The sequence below is a fragment of the Carya illinoinensis genome, chromosome 9 (assembly GCF_018687715.1).
Source record: "Carya illinoinensis cultivar Pawnee chromosome 9, C.illinoinensisPawnee_v1, whole genome shotgun sequence".
Classification (NCBI taxonomy): Eukaryota; Viridiplantae; Streptophyta; class Magnoliopsida; order Fagales; family Juglandaceae; genus Carya; species Carya illinoinensis.
The window spans coordinates 7,964,052-7,984,166 of record NC_056760.1 but is presented as its reverse complement, the minus strand read 5'-3'; the positions used below and the strand labels follow the sequence as shown (position 1 = coordinate 7,984,166).

General features: G+C 38.9%; 1 protein-coding gene across 5 annotated transcripts; it reads right to left on the bottom strand.

The window, feature by feature from the left end:
- Positions 1-584: 584 nt before the first annotated feature.
- On the bottom strand, positions 585-18,907 carry LOC122275970. Of its 5 annotated transcripts, XM_043085344.1 has the most exons (10): positions 18,641-18,903; positions 17,057-17,192; positions 11,930-15,046; positions 11,760-11,840; positions 10,139-10,291; positions 9,586-9,749; positions 9,360-9,507; positions 9,016-9,138; positions 2,011-2,098; positions 585-1,137 (listed from the first exon to the last, which is right to left on the bottom strand). In XM_043085344.1, exons 3-10 carry the CDS (start codon positions 14,903-14,905, stop codon positions 935-937), a joined length of 3,936 nt encoding a protein of 1,311 aa, XP_042941278.1. In that variant the 5' UTR covers positions 14,906-15,046; positions 17,057-17,192; positions 18,641-18,903; the 3' UTR covers positions 585-934. The 5 variants fall into 5 exon arrangements, with proteins under 5 accessions (XP_042941278.1, XP_042941277.1, XP_042941276.1 ...); XM_043085343.1 differs by lacking the exon at positions 17,057-17,192 and having other exon boundaries at positions 18,635-18,903; XM_043085342.1 differs by lacking the exon at positions 17,057-17,192.
- Between the last annotated feature and the right edge of the window lie 1,208 nt (positions 18,908-20,115).

The window sequence follows — 20,115 nt, the reverse complement described above, 5'->3', positions numbered from 1 at the left end:
AACAGCATGATGCTCACATCCTATCACAAGATGTCATATCATTAAATTGCTTTCCAAAGTACTAATCATATCATCTTGTGATAGAATGGGAATATCAGTGTTCATAACTTCATACTCTAAGCTACTTTATAATAACTGTCTTGCCTCCTGATGCACCGGACCTTTTGTACTTTATTTTAATGAATTTCTTGCTCAGCTTAAAAATTTAGTAACACTGACATTTTAGTTAAGCATTGCAACAATTCGAAGGTGGGCACCATACACATAATAAGCATTAATATTTTTGGCCAAGTTAAGACAAGCATCAACGCTAGGGCATTATACAGGTACCCTTTTAAAAAAAAGAGAGAAGAAATGACATCATAAGAAAGTTAATACTAACAACAAAAAAGAATAGACAATGCTTGGTTAACACAGACCTCTCTTCATCACCCTCACTTTTTATCTACCATTTTGCTTTAGTGTACCAGAAGAAAATACCGGTATTCATAAGAAAGAATAATCAAAGAGAAAATCCCCCTATTTTCTTTAGGCTAAGAGAAAAATGTCCATTTCTTGAATTTCTCCCTTCTAAGAGAGGAACGTACAAAACACACGTTTATATAACTAATATTTGCCATTACAACAGTCAAACAGCAACTTCCCACCACCAGGGAAAATTGGTATTTGTTATTCACACAAAGTACCAGAAGCAAGTCTGTTTTCTGTGGATACAAATAAAAAGCTTTACAAATGAACTGTCTATCTTCAGTTTTCTCTTTAACCAGCAATGGTGATAAAAAAACCGACCTATAATTTCAACCTCTAAATGGGAGCCCCGTCTCCCCCCACTCATATTATACACAAATTTTACGAGGAATATAAAGGTAAACGTATCTCATCATCACTATCCGTGATAAAAGCCAAAACTGCAGGACGGGATTATCAGGTGACTTCACTTGGGCACCTGGTTCTGTAACTGATGACCCTGTGGCTTAGTTTGGCATGCTGTTGACATCACACGTAACCGTCGAGCAATCTCTGTGAAAGATGGGCGGGCCACTGGGTCAGGGGCCCAACACTGCTCCATTAGAAGTCGCCATTCAGGATCACAGAAGCTTGGCACGGGTGGTCTTAACGTGTTGTTCACTATGCCTCCTGCAAGAAAATACACCATCAAATAGAGTGCTGTTTCTAGGATATTTTTCCTCTCCAGTTAAGTATATAGAAATCACAAGTACAATCGGATATAAAATATTTTTTCTTACAGATGGAATTTGATTCATAAATTGGACTGAAAATAAGAAAATATAAGACTAGAAAGAGCATGTTCTTGGATATAACAAATAGTCCTGCCGACGCCATAGCTAAGAAAGAAAACAAGGAAAAAGAAAAAGAGAAAATGAAACCCCTCATTGAACTCAGCATTAAAAGATTATATGCAGAGAGACTGATTTGGGAGAAATCATTGCTAAACATCTTGGCTGGCAGGTGACACCTCCATTCTCTGAATATTGTCCTCTTTTCATTGGCACTAGTATCCAGGACAAAGTCACGACTAATCCCGTTAGTGCACAAGTTCGCAGCAATGAGTTTCCTCAAGGCCCAAGCGCACCCCAGACAATTCAAGAGGAAATTCTTCAGTCCGATAGCGCCCTAAGAGTGTGAATGTGGAATTTCGAACCCAGGACATCTGGTTTATATGGCTCGTCCCTAGACCACTATGCCATCCTTTGGGGTTCTTACTTTCCTTGGATGGTCAGAGCTGCCAATCGATATATTTTGATGTTTGATTCATTTAAATTTATTTCCTTTCCATTATTAGTTTTATCTTATATTGTATAAAGGGTGCCACAGCGTGGACTTGTCATTTGATACAATTAGAAAGGATGCTTTTCACACATCAGGTGTAGTGGTGCTCTACAAATAAAATTTATAGCTTGGTTTAGTCCCCCTGGGAGAGAGAGAGAGAGAGAGAGAGAGAGAGAGACACACACACACACACACACACAGAGAGTAATTATTTCAAACCTATGATTGCTCCGTAGTGCATATTGGCATAAGGCTCCTCACAAGTGAGAATCTCCCAAAGGACAATTCCGAACGAGAACACATCAACCTGCAAGTAAGACATGCATGGACCTATTAATGGGTTGGGCACAATCTATGAGAAATGGAAGGCATAGAAGGCACCGTTAAAACCATCGTCAATAATTAAACGCTCATCCCCAACAGTAAAAGGTGACTGCTCATCAGTTCTGAATACTCATAGGTTTAATACAATCTAGTGCCACTAGCTTCGATGGTAAATAGTAAGTATAAATCAGTCCAGTCCGGTCCGAAGGGGTGTCCATCATTTTCCTTGGACCGAACATCCATAGGGATTGGACCGGACTGGTAGCTCCGTTCGGTCCGGCCCAATTATTTTTTATTTTTTCCTTCTTTTTTTCCAAATAAATTAATAATTTTTTTAAAAAATTACTAAATTAAAATTGGGTGTATTAATAATATGGATTATGTAACTCATTAAAAAAAATATTTTACTATAATTATATTTATAATATTGATAGTTACTATTTACTAACTTAAACTTTATTCTTTAGCATGCATAATTATTAATAATGTCATACATTTTATATATGGTTAATAAATATCAAATAATTTCATTATACATAAATTATTCATGCTTGCTTGCAACTTAGGTATTTAAAAAAAAAAAAAAAACTAATTATTTTAATTAAGTGTAAATTAGTAGAGTATGTATGAATGTATGATGTATTAACTATTTACATATAATGACATAAATTATCACATGATTTATGATTTTTTATTTTTATTTTTTTTATAAGTAAAAAGGTAGTATTAATAATAATAGGCATAGCCCAAGTACACAAGATGGTATACAAGAGATAAGACCTATCTAGGTGGCTATAGTAGTCACTAGAAAATCATGTACATTTAGGCCATTAAAGTCTATAGCTAGAGACCACAGGAATAAAGTGCTGAAAAATAAAACACGAAGCTTCTCTGTTGTCCGCTCCTAATCTTCAAATGTTCGTTCATTACGCTCTTGCCAAATACATCACATAATGCAGATAGGTACCATCTTCCACACATCTTTGATTTGTGGATCGCCACCCGGCATCGCCCAGCTGGCTAATAATTCAACCACTGACTTTGGCATCGCCCAGCTGGCTAATAATTCAACCACTGAATTCGGCATCACCCAATTTAACCCTACTCGGCTGAATACTTCACACCACAAGGCTCTAATTGTCTCACAATGTAGCAAGAGATGATTCACTGACTCACCAGCTTTCTTACACATACAACACCAATCAGTAATGGTTACCCGACGCTTCAACAGATTATCTGTAGTTAGAATCTTACCCAGGGCTGCTGTCCAAATGAAGAAAAGTGTTTTGGGAGGCGCATTCTTCCTCCACAATCTTCTCCATGGGAACAGAGAATTTGGTATAGTTGTAAGGGCCTTATAATAAGAGCAAACCGAGAAAGTATCCTTACCCGTAGGTTTCCATCACAGCTTATCTTCATGCAATCCATTAGGCTTCATAGAGTACACTAGGTTGAAAAAATCCACGAAACTGTTTACTTCCCAATCATGTGCTGCTCTACAGAAAGTGACGTTCCAATGAACTTGATCCCTTGAGCGAACCAATAGGTCGCCACCGAAGCTTCTTGATCTCAAGCCACTTGGTATACAAATGGAAAAGAATCATTCAATGCCTCCTCCCCACACCAAATGTCCCTCCAAAATCTTATGCGTGTGCCCTCCCCCACCAAAAGTTTAGTATGGTTGGCAAACATCCCTCACCCTCTTCTTATATGCTTCCAAATCCCCACCCCATACGTGATACGACCCCTTCCCCTCTCTAGTACACCAGCCCCCCATAGGTTGCCATGTTTACTATCAACTACTAATTTCCATAATGCTTCTGGCTCCATATTATATCTCCAAAATCATTTCCCTAGGAGTGCCTGATTGAAAGTTCTCAAGCTCTTTATCTCCAATCCACCTGAAGAAATTGGTCTGCAAACCTTATCCCAACCGATTAGGTGAAACTTGAACTCATCCCCCAACCCACTCCAAAGGAAATCACGATACAATTTTTCGATCCGTGCCACCACAGAAGCTGGAATTGGGAATAAAGATAGAAAATAAGTAGGTAAGTTAGAAAGAATACGCTTTATCAGGGTCACTCGACCTCCTCCCGACAAGTACAATATCTTCCATCCAGTCAATCTTCTCTCTATTTTCTCGATAACTGTATCCCAAATAGCTATGGCTTGTGAAGCAGCCCCCAGCAGTAAACCTAGATAGGTCATAGGAAGAGTAGCTACCTTAAACCCCAGTGTGCTAGCCAACTGTTGAGATCTACTGACATTCCCAACTGGAACTAACTCTAATTTATCAAAATTCACTCTCAAACCTGATGCTGCTTCAAAGCATAACAGTAGCGCTTTCAATGTCCTAAGTTGTTCTTGTTCAGCCTCACAGAAAATTAAAGTGTCATATGCAAAAAGTAAGTGAGAGATCAGGATAAGGCCCCTATTCAGATCACCCACTGAAAACCCAGCCAACAGACCATTGGTAACTACAGCCATTAACATCCTACTCAGGACTTACATGATGATAACAAAGAGGAGTGGGGACAACGGATACCCTTGTCTTAAACCTCTCGAGCTGTTAAAAAAACCTTCTGGACCGCCATTAATCAAAACTGAAAATCTTGCCGTTGAAATGCACCATCTGATCCACCTACATCATTTTTCCCCAAAGCCACACCTCATCAGTAGATAAATAAGGAAGTCGCAATTTACATGGTCATATGCCTTTTCTATGTCTAGCTTACAGATAATCCCTGCAAGACCAAACTTTAGTCTACTATCCAAACATTCATTGGCTATTAATACCAAATCCAGTATTTGACGACCCTTAACAAAGGCATTTTGTGGCTTTGAAATTATCTTACCAATGGTCTCCCCCAACCTGTTTGCTAGTACCTTTGAGATAATTTTATAGACCCCGTTAATGAGGCAAACGGGCCTAAAATTCTTCACTTCCGCAGCCTAGTCTTCTTCTGAATTAATGCAATAAAAGTCATATTCAAACTTTTCTTAAATTTCCCAGACGAGAATAGTTTCTGGAAGACATTCAATATATCCTCTTTTACCACCTCCCAATATGTTTGGAAGAACCCCATTAAAAAGTTGTCTGGTCCTGGTGCTTTTTCTTTCCCCATTCGTCTGATCACTTCATATACCTTCTCTTCCTCGAACGCTCTTTCCAACCATGCCGAGGTCTGTGGCTCAATCGAATCAAATACAATTCCATCCACTTTTGGCCTCCATCCCTCTCTTTCTGTAAGTAGCTGTTTGAAAAAATTCAGTACATGTTCCCGTATCACAAGGGCCTCAGTGCACTATCTACCATTGATATTCAGTATCTCAATGGTATTATTCCTCCTATGAGAGTTTGCCACTCTATGGAAGAATTTTGTACTTCGGTCCCCTTCTTTCAGCCACGATGCTCGACTTCTGTCGCCAAGATATCTCTTCAAATGATAATACACTTTCCAACTCTGAAGTCAATTCTACCTTTCTTGTTCTTTCCTCTACGGTGAGAGATCTACCTTCATTGATCATTTCAAGAACCTGTAACTCCTCCATCATGTTTTTCTTTTGCTCCCCTAAATCTCCAAAAGATTGGGAATTCCAAAGCTTTAAATCTCCTTTAAAGGCTTTAGTTTGCCTGCAAGTATATGAGAGGGGAGTACTTATCAAAAAAAGTATATGAGAGGGAGTACCATTAAACTGGTAAGAAGACCACCAATGCCTTACCCTTTCTACAAAGCCCTCGCCTTTAAGCCACACGTTTTCAAACTTGAAGTAATGACGCCCACTTTGAATGCCTCCGCCTTCGAGTAAAATTGGAAAGTGATCTGAGCATATACGCAGCAATCTCCTCTGACATACCTTTGGATACTTGACATTCCCACTCTGGCGATATTAAGAATCTATCCAACCGTGACCACGTCTGGCTATTGGACCAAGTAAATGGGCCACCAATGAGTGGTAGATCCACCAAGTTCAAGTCAAAAATGCAATCGGGAAACTCTATCATGGCTAGGCGTAGACGACTGTCACCCGATCTTTCACTGGGAAACCTTGTAATGTTAAAATCCCCCTCCTATGCACCATGGGAGGTCCCACCAGCTGTGTACCCCCGCAAGTTCTGCCTAGAGAAGATGCCTGATGTTGTCAACATTCGATCCATAAATTCTTGCAAAAGCCCACAAAAAGTTATCCTCCACCATCTTAAAAGAAACGGCCACCGTGTAGTCCCCTGTGAACTCCAACTTCATCACCACCCTTTTGTCCCACATCACAAGAATACCCCCCGAAACCCCATTCAAAGCCAGATAGACCCAATCTACATATGAACAATGCCACACACTTCTCACTATGTTTCTGGTCACCAGTTTCAATTTGGTTTCTTGTAGACAAACAATATCCGCCCGCCAATCACGTAGCAAGTTTTTTATGAGAGAGCGCTTATTATACTCATTCAACGCCCGAACATTTCATGACACTATTTTTCGCTTCATAAAGAAACAAACACACCCTTCCCTTTGGCCCTATCACGGCTTGAACTACCCTCATTCAATGACCAGTCCAATCTCTTAAGCTCCCTTCGTTTCTTGGCTCCCTTATTCTTAGAATGCGAGTGACCCACTTCAATGGCCATGAAAAGAGCCATAAACTGTTCTTCATAGCCCACACACTTCATACCCACTATATGTTGGATATCTTTAACCTTATTGAATACCCAATCTGACATCTCACACTCATTTGGTAAAAGACAGTCTAGAGGGAACGGATTCTTGTCCCCATGCCCTTCACACTGATTATGGCCTTCCCATTCCACCATTGTATCCACTGTCTCCACTCCATCTGAGATGTGCGCAGATGGAGTACCAGGTACCTCTCTTATGGTATTCGGCTGGTTTATCTCTTGAGAGTCAAGAACTACTATTATTTCATTGCTTAGAGTACCAGGTACCTCCCTTATGGTGTTCGATGGGTTCTGTCGACAAACAGCAGGTGAAGATGCCCTCGAGAGCTGGTTTTCTTCCTTTTCCTCTACGACCTCCTGATTCCTTTCGGTCCCGTACTCTGAAAATAGATCTAAATGTTCGGCCTCTGTACCATGGACCTCCGTTTGGGAAGAGAGCCTCACCGCGTTAATTATCGGTGAATTCTGTGCACAAATATCCAGGAAAAGTGCCATCAGGGGGCTGGATCTCCTCATTTTCCTCCACGCGTGACGACAGAATCTGCTCCACCACCCTCGCCAGCGATGTCTGTGTTACCGGCGCAAGCTTCGCCGTCGTTGACTGTTTGACCTGAGCATGGGTCATCACTGGTTTCTCTGCTTCCGATGTAGAAGGATCAGATCTCGGGTTACGAATCCTCAACTTTTTGGTGCTATCGGCCTGTGGACTGAGGCCGGGTCATTACCCCTCCTGATAGGGCCTTTAAACGCATGCCCACCTCTGCCGAGAATAAGAGACCTCAGGGCCAAAGCCTCCCCCCCCCCCTTCCTTCCAGGCCCACACCCGGCCCATTATAAGCCTACCCCATTTCCTTTCTTATTAAGTGATCTATTTTCATTTGCAGGTCTTCAATCTGCGACTTAGCTTCCCATAACAATTTCATCATCTCCCTGTCAGTCACGCCACCTACTTGTCTGCTACTACCTTGACATTGTAAAGGGCACGTCTCTCTGTCAGGGGCCTGACCCATAGCCATACCGTTTTGTACGAGCATGCCTTCGTTTTCAGCCCGCTGCGCATGCGGCTGCTCCACCATCAATGCCTCCCTGTAAGACAAAGGTTGTGGCTGCGCCTTGACCATTGTCCTCTTCCGACTACCATCGCTGTGCACTTTTCTCTTTTCATCGGAGAGATCCCACCATGCCTCCCCCATCTTACTCCAGCCATTTCCCTCTTCCTCAGGCACAAAGATGAACTTCCTCCTCCCTCCACCTCCATACTCTACCACCGCCAAATATCGACCTCTTGAGTTTGAGCACCGTTGAGCAATAAAGCTATTGCTGCCTTCCCTTATTGTGGTGTAGAAATCCTTTTGTCTTCCTTTGAGCAGACCTCCATGGCCTTAGCCAGCCACTGCACTGCTGAAGGGCCCAAGATTACCTTTGCCACCATCCTCCATGTCCTTTCTATGATAACCACCCTGCCCCCCTCCTTTACAAAAGTGAAGCATTTTAAATCTATAACTAACTCCTTAAACCATTGCATAACGTACAATAGAACCCAGTAAACGCCGCCGTGAGGACCATCGCTAATCACCCAAACTAAAGAACTAAATGAAAGCTAACCATCACGGAGAGAGAGTGTACACAGAAAGAGTTAGGAGCTACCCATTTCGATCCCATCTCTAAAAATTATCTTTTATTATTAATTGATAACATATATTATTTTCTATTTTATATGGTCAATCATAATAAATTAGATGAAAAATACATCAACTTATATAATTACTATATAAAAATAATATATTAAATTATTAAAAAAAATTTAAAAATATGTATATAGAGTTCGGTCCAATTCAGTCCAGTCCGGTCTAGTCCAAAATTTGTAGACCCCGGGATCGGACCGAATGTCATCAGTCCACACATTTTGGGACCGAGACCGACCGGTCCCACCTTCGGTTCGGTCCGGATTGACCGACTTATAGCCCTAGTAAATAGCTTCACCAAAGAACAACAGAAAAACAGGTTCAGGAAAGAAATCTATTTAGATTTCTTCTTGTACAATAGCATCTAAATAGTAATTTCCCAAAACTAACATTTGGCATAGGTCAAGTTTGCATCTCCCCAAACTATTAAAGAATCATCCAGTGATACATTTAATCTAATTTATGCTTCTTCCTAAAAGCAAGAAATATACCGTATTCTTATAAAATATACATATATATACCACACTACCTCACCTTTTCAGAAACCATACTACTGCTCCCATTCAATAGCTCTGGAGCCATCCATGGAAGGGTTCCCCTTACACCACCAGTCACCAAGGTATTTCTTTTAATTTTTGACAAGCCAAAATCTCCTACCTGCACAACAAGTAGTACATCACCGAAAACATTTTCTTTGATGCAAAAGAGGAAGTTTAGGATGACCCTTTGGCAGGGGGTTGCAGTGTGGAGTTACTCTACTGCTTAGCTGTGAGAGTGTGTGTGTGTGTGAGAGAGAGAGAGAGAGAGAGAGAGAGAGAGAGTACTTTCAACTATTTATGAGGTCTGCCAGAGACATCCAAACCATCAGCATTATTTACCTTGCAAATAGGTCGTAAAGGATCTTTCAAGTTGACAAGCAAGTTGTCACACTTCAAATCAAAATGAACAATATTTTTGGAATGCAAATATTCCATTCCAAAAGCTGCATCCATTGCAATAATGAGTCGCTTGCGATGGTCAAGTTGCCTGGACGTATATTCAACATATTTAAGATGAAGAAGATAGGAGGAAGTTCAACTTCTTAGGCATTGAACAATATATTACCTATCCTTGCTTAGCAAAACATGTCTAAGAGAGCCATTCACCATGAACTCAGTCACAGTGGCTAGTGTTCCTCCAGGCCCATCTTGCACCACCCCATAAAATGCCACCACATTAGGATGGTGAAGCTTTGAAAGAATTTCAGCTTCTCGCCAGAACTCCGTGGTCTGGAAAGGGTGATTACTGGTTACTGAGAAACAAACATATGACAAAAGTAGTCTCCCTTAATGAGAAAAAGCAACCAAAGAGCATATTGAGCACAATGGTTAGGGTGAGGATACCCTACACCAGTAAGTTCCGGAAGCAAACTGGAGCACCAGAAACAGGGACTACCCAAGCTAATAGCAAGGGATCACAGCCATCTCAAATTGGCAACATAATCCTTCCTAGACTTCAAGTTATAATAGTCATATACAAATGAAATGTTAGATAAACAACTTAGGTTTGATTGTCGCGACTGAAATTTTCAGGACTGACTCTTTCATGTACTCAATCAATCATTTGACAGGAAAACAAAGTAGCAAACACCTGAAAGACATACTGAATGAAAACTTACCAATCTTTCCTGCTCCGATGAGCGACCTGTGAAACAGATTTTTTTTATTCGCTTAATGGCAACATCTGATCCTCTCCATTTTCCATGATAAACTGTCCCAAAACTGCCAGAACCCAATTCCCTTAGCTCTTCAAGATCTTCATTCTTAATAATCTGTTACGACATCATGAACAGTAATCAAGGAAGGAAGCAAACAAATGATTCAATATAAATGCATGAAGTGCCAAAAACTTAATGCCCACAAGTTCTGAAAATTTAGCCATGTCCAAAGAGGAACTAAACTTGTAGTTAGAACACCCTGGGAAGGGGAGGGGGAGGGAGGAGACAAAACAAGGAAACAAAAGCACAAAAAGGGGAAATATATAATTAAAACAGCTCGAGTTCCCTAGAGCAGCTTTAGTTTTTATTTTTAGTTCTGGCAAGAAAGGGAGGAGACAGCAGCCAGTAACCATTTCTTATGTGCTAACTGTACTGACTTGCATACAATTACCAGAACGAAGGTATTCAACAAAAGAATTCAGGTGGAGGCCCAACCATGCCTCCCAAATACCAACATTCTTTAATGGGCTTAACTTTCATGATTTTCACATTTCTTTTTCTCCTTTTAGATAGTCGTATTTTTTATGTACTTCCTGGGTACTTAGATATTGCCTTTTAATGAAATCTTATAAAAATGGTACTAAGGATGAGCCTGATTCATCATGCAGATCAGAATGTTAAAAGAAGTAACTGATACATAGATCTTAAATGACTTGGAAATGCGAGACACCTATCAACGGTTTCTCGGCTCAAAACCAAAGACCAAATTACTAATGCTTTTATGTAACTTCGCAAAAAATTACAGTATCTGCCAGAGACCAAATTACTAATAAGATCATATCTCTTTCCTCATGGATTACTTATAAAAAATACCACTTTATGGGTTCCCCAGAAAAAAATATATATATATATATAATTAGTCCAATACCTAGAACCTTAAGGTAGACAAGATTCACCCTGGTGCTGCATCAATCATGAAGCAAAAATAGGAGAACCATAATCCAGCCGTCCAGCAAAGTATTTCATTCAAATTTTACAATATCATCAAGGATCAAAAATGAATTGTTTCTTCCTCTTTTTCTTTCATTTTCCTTCCTCCTTTCTCTCTCAGCCAAAATCAACCAAGTAATGAAGACTACCCTTGTTTTATAGATAATGAAGACTCACCAAAAATTCCTGCATTATGACTCGAAATAGCCTTGAACTAAAAGCCAATATATAAATATGCTTTCGTTTACTTTTGCCATCAAATATGAAGCAAGTGATCATGCATATACAGACACTATATAGTACAGGTAATTATACATGTGCGAGCGCACACAATACAGAATCCAAAGATCACGCCTCACAAATGAAATTTCTAAAGTCCAGGATCCACTGTTTCACTCTGCTTCCAGATGCAAAAAGGGATCATCAAGATATATCCGAATCGTAACTTGAAATATTTGTTACAATGCAAGTGAGAAAATTTTAAAAATAAAAACGTCCGTGTAACCTCACGCTGGTGTGTAGTGTAAAATAAGGCATGATTCAACTTTTTCCATATTGATGATAATGGAGATGCAAACTTTGAGCATCATACCTGCAAGGTGTTAATATCAAAATCTCTCAGAGAAAGATCAGCAAGAGGTACACCGGCATTCTGAATATCCAACTTCCCATCCTACGATTGTTAAGAGAAATAATAAAACATGGTCACATGCAGCAAGCAATACGGGTGCAGGATTGGTAAAGAAAAATGTCACGAAGTACCTCATAATCCAATTCTGGCATTCTGGGGATAACCCCATCCGACTGCACACTTCCATTTCCCTTGAGCTCAGGACTGTAATCTGGTTGCAAATTCATGGTGTTGGGTCCAATAACACCAGATGACCCTAGTTGAAATTCTTCATCCAAATGGATATGGGAGTCATTTTGATCTAGAGCTGCCACCCCTTCAGACTTCATTGGTGGATAGCTGTAATCAATAGGAGCCCCTTCCTCGTTTGTGAGTGAGGACAAGAAACCTAAATGATCCTGATCCATAAGGGAAACATCTTTTCTGACAAACTCATCCTGGGCCAACTTTCGAAAATATGACCAGTGCATGGGCTCATGATTCTCCATGTTCAAGCTCAAGCCAGTTCCGTCACTAGTTAGTGGGCCCATACCAGAGAGGTTCTGTGATATTCTCGCCTTTGAGAATATATCAGACAGGAAATCATGAGGAAAGCGATCATTTATATCAATAAGAATATCTCCCTGCTCTGGATTACCAACAACAGGGGCCTCACCTTGAGGAACGCCTCTAGCTGGCTTCTTGGCCCAAGCCAAGGGCTCTGCATTGGCCTTACTGTTATTCCCATTGTTCTTACTGGTAGCCATCTCACTCCATTCAAATTCTTGTGGCCTTAAAGCAGAACCTTCCATGTGCTTGTCAGATGTACCTTGACTTAACATTAGATTATTCAAGTTGTCATCTTCTTTACCGTTTATAGAGGGATCTTTGTAGTTTTCCTTTATCCAGGCCATTCCACGTTCATCCTCAGGATTAATCTGCGTAAATCTCAAATTAGATTTCTGTAACTTTGACTCAAGCCCATCCTCGGCAATATTAAAGTGTGTGTCATTGATATACTTTTCAAACTTCACCAGTTCATCTTCAACATTCTGAGTATCTGTATACAGAGGTTTTGAAGATGAGTTGGAATACTCAGTCTGAAAAGCCACATGTCCATCATGCAACTTATCAACTGATTCGGTAATTGGCTGAGAATGATCAGAACGTGCTTGAGTTATCAGGAACTGAGAACCTAAAGAATCATCAGACTTGGACAAGCGGTTCAATTCTGACTGCTCCCTGGGAATTGGCTCAGAATGAAAAACCGGTGGAGGAACCAGTGGTGCTTCAAGGTAGCTAAAGTCAGTTTGATAAGCCTCAGAGCCACCATATCCCAGAGTGATTTGTCCACCAGATGCAAAAAAAAGGACATCTTTGTTATTCTTTGTCCCATCATTTAAACCTTCAGCTGACATTTTATTCAATATGGGTTCCTGGAGCTTTTTATTGCTTTTCATAGACACCAAGGATGATCCTATGTCTGCAGCTGAATTGGTAACCAACACTTCTTCGCCAGAAATATGACTCAGAACAGAAAAATCACGTGGATGAGAAGAAACAGAATATTCATGGTCAAAAATTTGATCTTTGCTTGTTTCATTTATTTTTTGGAGCGAGCTTTCCCTACTCATTTTTGCCTCCTTTGATGATGCTTCCTTCTCCTGCAATTGAGTTTTATCAGGTTCATTTAGCTTATGGGCTGAGCTATCTCTTTTCAGTTTCATCTCTTTTCCAGATACTTCAGGATCTTGTAAATGAAAACCATACAGTTGGCCGGTCAAACCTCCCTGCTGAATCAGATGGCTATGGACAGGTATTGGAGCTAAATTCTCTCCAGCTGTAGCATGGTTAGAATGATCAGAACCATAACCATATTGTAATGCAACTGAAAATGGAACAGTACTCTTTTCATCTTTCTTAGGGAAGCTCTCCAAAGGCTGGAAAGGAGAGAAAGAATGCTGTCCAGCTTCTCCACGATGATTCCCCTGTCCCTGATAAGGATATGAATTGGATTCGTAAGCACTAGATGAGCTTGGTAGAGGCTGGGAAGACTGACCAGTAGACGAAGGTGTATCAACTGCCAAATGTGCAGTGCTGGCAGCAGCTAATTCTGGTGCAGCTCGACCACTTCCCCTTTCAACATTTAGGCTGAGTAACTCATCCAAGTTGTTTCCTGAAGCACTTGCCAAAGAAATCGAGTTCTTTCGCAAACCTAGATCCATTCCATTCACAGCAACAACATACTGAATCTCAGAATCACCCTCAGTGTTTCCGAGACTAAACTCAGCATCCTCCAAATCACCAGTACAAAACAGGAACACCCTTAGCTTCTTTGAGCCCCCATCTTGCGAACCATCATTACATTCTTCCATCATATTTTGCAGGTCCTCATCAGAAGATACAGACACTAATGCATCAAGATCCTCACCAGGAAGCTGATATTTTATTGAATTAGTTTGGTTGTAAATAGTCAGCATTTTCTGCACAAGATCTTGCCAAGAAATATCCTTCCTAATCTGGATAATACGTGTCTCTCCACCAACATATCTAAGCTTTCCATCGCTGGGACGAGGCAAAATCTTACCGCCAAAGCTGCAGAGGAACTTCACCTTTGTTGATGAGCTATCAGGGGCCCCTGAAGAGGCATAACCATGAAATCCTTGACTAATGTCATTCCTTGACGAGGTTTGGGGCACTGACTGCAATGAATCATAATAATTTTTGTCCTCGTGTGAGGAAGGTCCCTTTCTCTCAAAACCCTGAGTGTGAGCATTTTCTACTGAACTGAGTATTGCATTTTCAGACCCACTTTCTGAACCTGTGTGGCTCATTCCCAGTACACCATAAGTACTTGGAACAAACTGCTGCCTAGGATTCACCCTGTCCCGCATAAATTCAAAAGCAAACTCCTCACCAGTTTGAATGGAGAAATTCAGCACAGGTCTTGCTCCAACTGACATATTGTAATCCGGAGGTCGCAAGTTGGTGTTGATATTACTCGACAGATCAGGGAAAAATCTTTGGTTTGCAGACCCAAGTCCCTCATTTCTATTTTCACCACTGGTGTAAATTTGTTGATAGTTCTTCCGTTGGTCCACTGTACCCTTTCCCAGATTTCGCTCCATTTACTTCAACTTCTGGGGGATAAACACCCAATTTGAGATGCCATGAATATCGACCCAGTGAAATATCAGCACAAACTACAGAGAACTTGCAGAGAACCTTCTTCAAATGCAGATAAGTATTTCAGATCCTCAATAAGGAACCTGGAAGTAGACAAGCTTTCAGTAACTTAGTCACTCGCATAAAATTCTCTCAAACTAAGCAATCTTAAGACAAACTAGCATTATTTCTGATTAAAAACAAAAATTCTCGAGCATTTTATTTCTGTGAAAAATAAAAAGATCTCTTGAAACACTATCATCAAATTTTAGAGGAAACAAAAACATTAAATATTATGCTGTATGTAGGTACTTTAATTCTAGCAAAAAAAAAAGCACCAGATAGAACAATTAGACCAGTAAACACAATAGGCTCAAAACTTTTGAGGATTTGCGAGCATTATCCACACACATCCTAATATAAACCAAAATTAAAGATTTGCCTTTTGACTTAGAAAAAGGCTATTAACTCCATGTAAACAACAATAATTGTTGCTTATCCAAAAAAAAAACAACAACAATAATTGTGTTAGGCTCATTCCAGTGACTTGGAGCTTTCAATTACCCCAACTTAGAAAAAGTCTACTTTCTTTGTATGGACAGGTTCTTTGGGGAAGATCCTGACTGTGGACAACCTATGGAAATGTCGAGTCATTATTATTGACTACTGTTGGATGTGTAGAAAAAGTGATGAAACAGTGGATCGTTTGCTAATGCATTGGGAGGTTGCTGACACCCTGTGGGATGAGTTTTTGGAAAAGTTGGGTTAACTGGGGTTATGCCTAAGAACGCGGTTGAGTTTATTGCAAGTTGGAGAAGCCTTCAAGGTATTCTGCAAATTGCTTCAATTTTGAAAAGGGTCCCAATTTGCCTTTATGGTGCATCCAGAAGAAAAGAAGTGATCGGTGTTTTGAAGACCAGGAATGCTCGTTGGAGGAGCTTAGATCTTTCTTCTTCAATACATTATTTCTCTGGGCAGTAGCTATTGATTTTAATGGGATTAACTTTTCATGATTTTCTTGTATTTTTTTTCTTCTTCCTAATAAGGTGTTTCCTCTTGTATACATCTTAAGTGCTTGGGCTATGCCTACTCTTTTACTAATAAAATTTTCTTATAAAAAAGAAATTACCCCAAGCCCTAGACAATGGCAAAACTAGAGCTTTAAAGAATCAATTCCTTATATCTTCCTTCATTTTCTAAGCAATCAAACATTTGTCTATGTGCAAATCCAGGGCTCATGGCCCATCTAAACTCCCTACTTAAAAAAAATGACAATTCAATATTTATTAAAAGTAATATTAGCTTTTATTAATATGAAAAAAGGGTATTTCCATAGTATATAGTGAGTATACAAGAGATCCACCTATGTGGGAAAAGGGAAAAGTGCTAGAAAATCTTGAAAAGAGAAAACCATGGTCCAATGAAAGAGGGTATTAGGGAAGGAAGACGAGCTCAAAAACTGATGCCCGGCTTGGATTCGGAAAGCATCTCATCCCATCTCATTGTTACAACCTTTTCAAATTCTCGTACAAAATATAATAAACAATTTAACGTTTTCAAATCTCAAAACAATAATAATATTAAAAAATTATATTCTAACAACATTTAATTCAACTTTCATCTTTCATCTAAAACCATTCCATCTCATCTCTAAATCAAAACCATTCCTAAATCTTCACATTCTTTGAAGCTATGCTCATTTCTATCCCTGCAAACACTCCACAATAAGCAAGAAGGATCATATTCCACATTAGTGGGCAATAGAAGATCCATCACTCGAGAAGGCATAACTCAATCCATCTCAAATAGGCCAAAAGCCATACGCCTTCTGGTAAGTTTCTAGAGACAAACGTCGCAAGACCCATTCACCTCATGAGAACACCAACCACCACCCAAGCTTCCATAATCTATGTCCACTAGCACCCTCAAAAGGCTCTTCCTTAGGCATAGCACCGTGGTCATTTTCCCAACAGGGCTCTATTAGAGATAATCAAATTCTAACGAGGTTCCTTCCTCTCCACAAGAAACCTTGTTATATATTCCTCAATCAGGTGGAAGCTCCCATAAGTAGTTAGGAAATGGACTTATAATAGGTAGGAAAGTTCATAACATACTATGAATTAATGTGCTTTTGTTGCCTTTAGACAAATACAGCCTCTTCCAATCCACCAATCGACGTCTCATCTTCTCTAGAATATCTTCCCAAACCCCAAGGGAAGACCACAATAAGTAATGGATAAGATAGAAAACCTACAACCAAGAATTTCTATTAGAGTAGCTGCATTCTCAACCCTGCCAACAAGAATTCTGACTTAAACAAGTTAAACTTTAAACAAAGTACAGCTCCAGATCAAAGGAATAAGAAAAACAGAGATTATCTAATATCTTGATTTGCCTCATAAAAAACCAAGGTACCATGTAGGAACAAAAGATGAGAGACATTAAGCCCCACTCCATTCTCAATACCCACAGAGAAGTTTGATAAGAAACCCCTATAAATTTAGCAGATGCCATCCTACTCAGAATCTCCCTGCTCGCTCAATCTTAGTCTACTATCAAGACAGGTCATCTTTTAACATCTTAACTTTACCCACCAAAATACAATTTGAAGAACCTTGAAAATGGTAAGAACCCCAACATTGCTTCACTTTTTCCGCAAAACCGTCTAACATTAGCTACATATTTAAAAACTCGAAATACTGTTTACAATCCCAAATATCCTCACAATCAAGATGGAGGGTGAAATAATTGGTGCAAAGCCTCATCAACCATTTCTAAAACACTCTGAGGAAGTGAGCTTCCCACTCAGATAAAATGAAAAGGTGATCCAGTCCAGCCCAAGCAGGAATCTCTTGACCATTTGACAATGTAAAAGCTCCTAATCAATTTAAAGGATAATACTAACAAGTTAATTAGTCAATGACAACTAAGGGTAGGTTTGGATAGTGAGTTGAGTTGAGATGAGATGAAATGAGAGTTGAAAGTTAAATAAAATATTGTTAGAATATAGTTTTTTAATATTATTTTTGTTTTAAGATTTGAAAAGGTTGAATTGTTTATTATATTTTGTTTGAAAGTTTGGAAAATTTGTACTGACACTCATTATCCAAACAAGGCCTAATTAGTAAAAAAAAATAGTAAGTGGCGACTAAGCACCTCAATAGGTCCAAATAACTGACTAGGGCTTGAATCAGCTGACTGGGTGTGGAATTGTCCTAGATAGAATGCCAGCAATAGACAATTGTCTGAAATGGGTTCGGAATCAACCTAGAATTAGTGTCGTTGAGAAGTAAGCAATAGAACCGAAGAATCAAGTAAATAAACAAAGATTGGTTAATGAAGTGAACCAAACTTCGCTACTGACAAGCGAGTTATTGTTAAAAAGTGAATCGGTGTTACTGACAAGTAAGCAAACGCCATGCAGACCCAGAAAACAACATTTTGATACAAATCAATCTCAAAAGGCTTGATATTAAAGCTCACAAGACCCCGATTGTACAGCCAACAAAAGCTAAGAAAGCGGACCCGAACCTAACATCGAAGCCAAATATCCGACGCAAAACACGATCACAACAAAAATAAAATAAGACAAACAAAAAGAAAAAGAACCATTAATTGTGTGAGAGATCGAGTTCAAATCGCGACAGAAGTATAACCAAAAAAATTAACCATCAGAAGCTGAAAGATCTTACATTTACCTGAGAAAGCAGAGAAGAAAACAAACGAAAAGCACCAGAAGAAGCTGCGTTTTGCTTGCTAATCGGGTCGACACAAGCAAATTTCACATCGCGCTGTGTCTTAAAGTTTGCCTTCCAGAGCTGAGAGACGCTCCTCTCACTCTCTAATATTTCATTTCCTTAACGTCCAGACCTTCTCTTGGTAGAATCTTGATTAGTTTCCATTTCTCTCTCGAAGTCGGACTTTCTTGGACCCTAATCATGATTTTTACTTCCTTTCCCGTTGGTTCTATCTGGAAATGTCTCTATTTTCCAATTTTTAAGATTACCCACGCGCTTCAGTGACGCGTCTCTCGGTAGGTGTCAAGAGGGGGGCGGTGAGGAAGTCCCCACTTGTTACAGAAGTGAGAGCGTAACTTAGGTGGCAGGGTACTTTACCGCTATATTCGTAATCTTGCCGTGATTGTGAACTCTGGTTTTGTATTACGGATTTTTATTAGATAAATGATTTGTATAGTCGGCAAATGCAGTTAACATATAGTCGTTTTGAAAAAAATGAGTTAATATGGGATTTATATGAAAAAAAATATATTTTTATAACTTTTTTTTATTCATTCTGTACAGCCATATTTTTTATTTATTCCGTACAGCCGACTGCGTCTAGCAAAGCCCTCTTTATTAACGCCATAATTTCTATATTTTATATGTATTATATTTTAAGTGATTTAAAATGATTTTTAATGAATAATTATATTAATTTATGTACATCAACAAATTTGTATATTATTTAAGATTGCACTTCTAAAATCAGAAATGCATTCTCTAATAATAGAAAAATTTTATTTACAATCATTTTTATGTATTTTTTATGTATTATACAGATGTAATTAATTAAATTAATTATTTTATATTAAATAAAATGACGAAACCAATCACATCAATAAAATGCATAAAAAAAATTATAGATAAAATCTTTATTTGCGACTTTGTACTGGTTAGTGACAGTTTTGATCGAGTTTTAATTTTTTTATACGTGATATATCTTTATTTATGATTTTTTTATTTTATTAAAGTTCCCTCCAAGTGTATATGAAATATACATTATCATAATGGCTCAAACAATTTGAAAGCTAAAGATAAAGAACATAATTGGACAGCAAATACAATAGTAGTGTTTTAAAAACATTCAGTTTTGAATTTGTTTATTTTCTTTGTACTATTTTCGAAACTCCGAGCATTTCGTTATAGTCATACACACCACATTAGATGATTTTGCAATTAATTATTTGTTTATTATAATTATAAGCCGATCTAACTTAAAAAGATACAATAAATTGTTTGTTACATGGTATTTGATATCTAGTACCATAACATGGATTGTCCTAACTAGGTAAGAACATATAGGTACAAGATTAAATAATCAATCGAAGTTCATATCATCTAATAATTCATAGACATTATTGCTAATTTTGTATTATGTTCGTGAGCTGTCTATA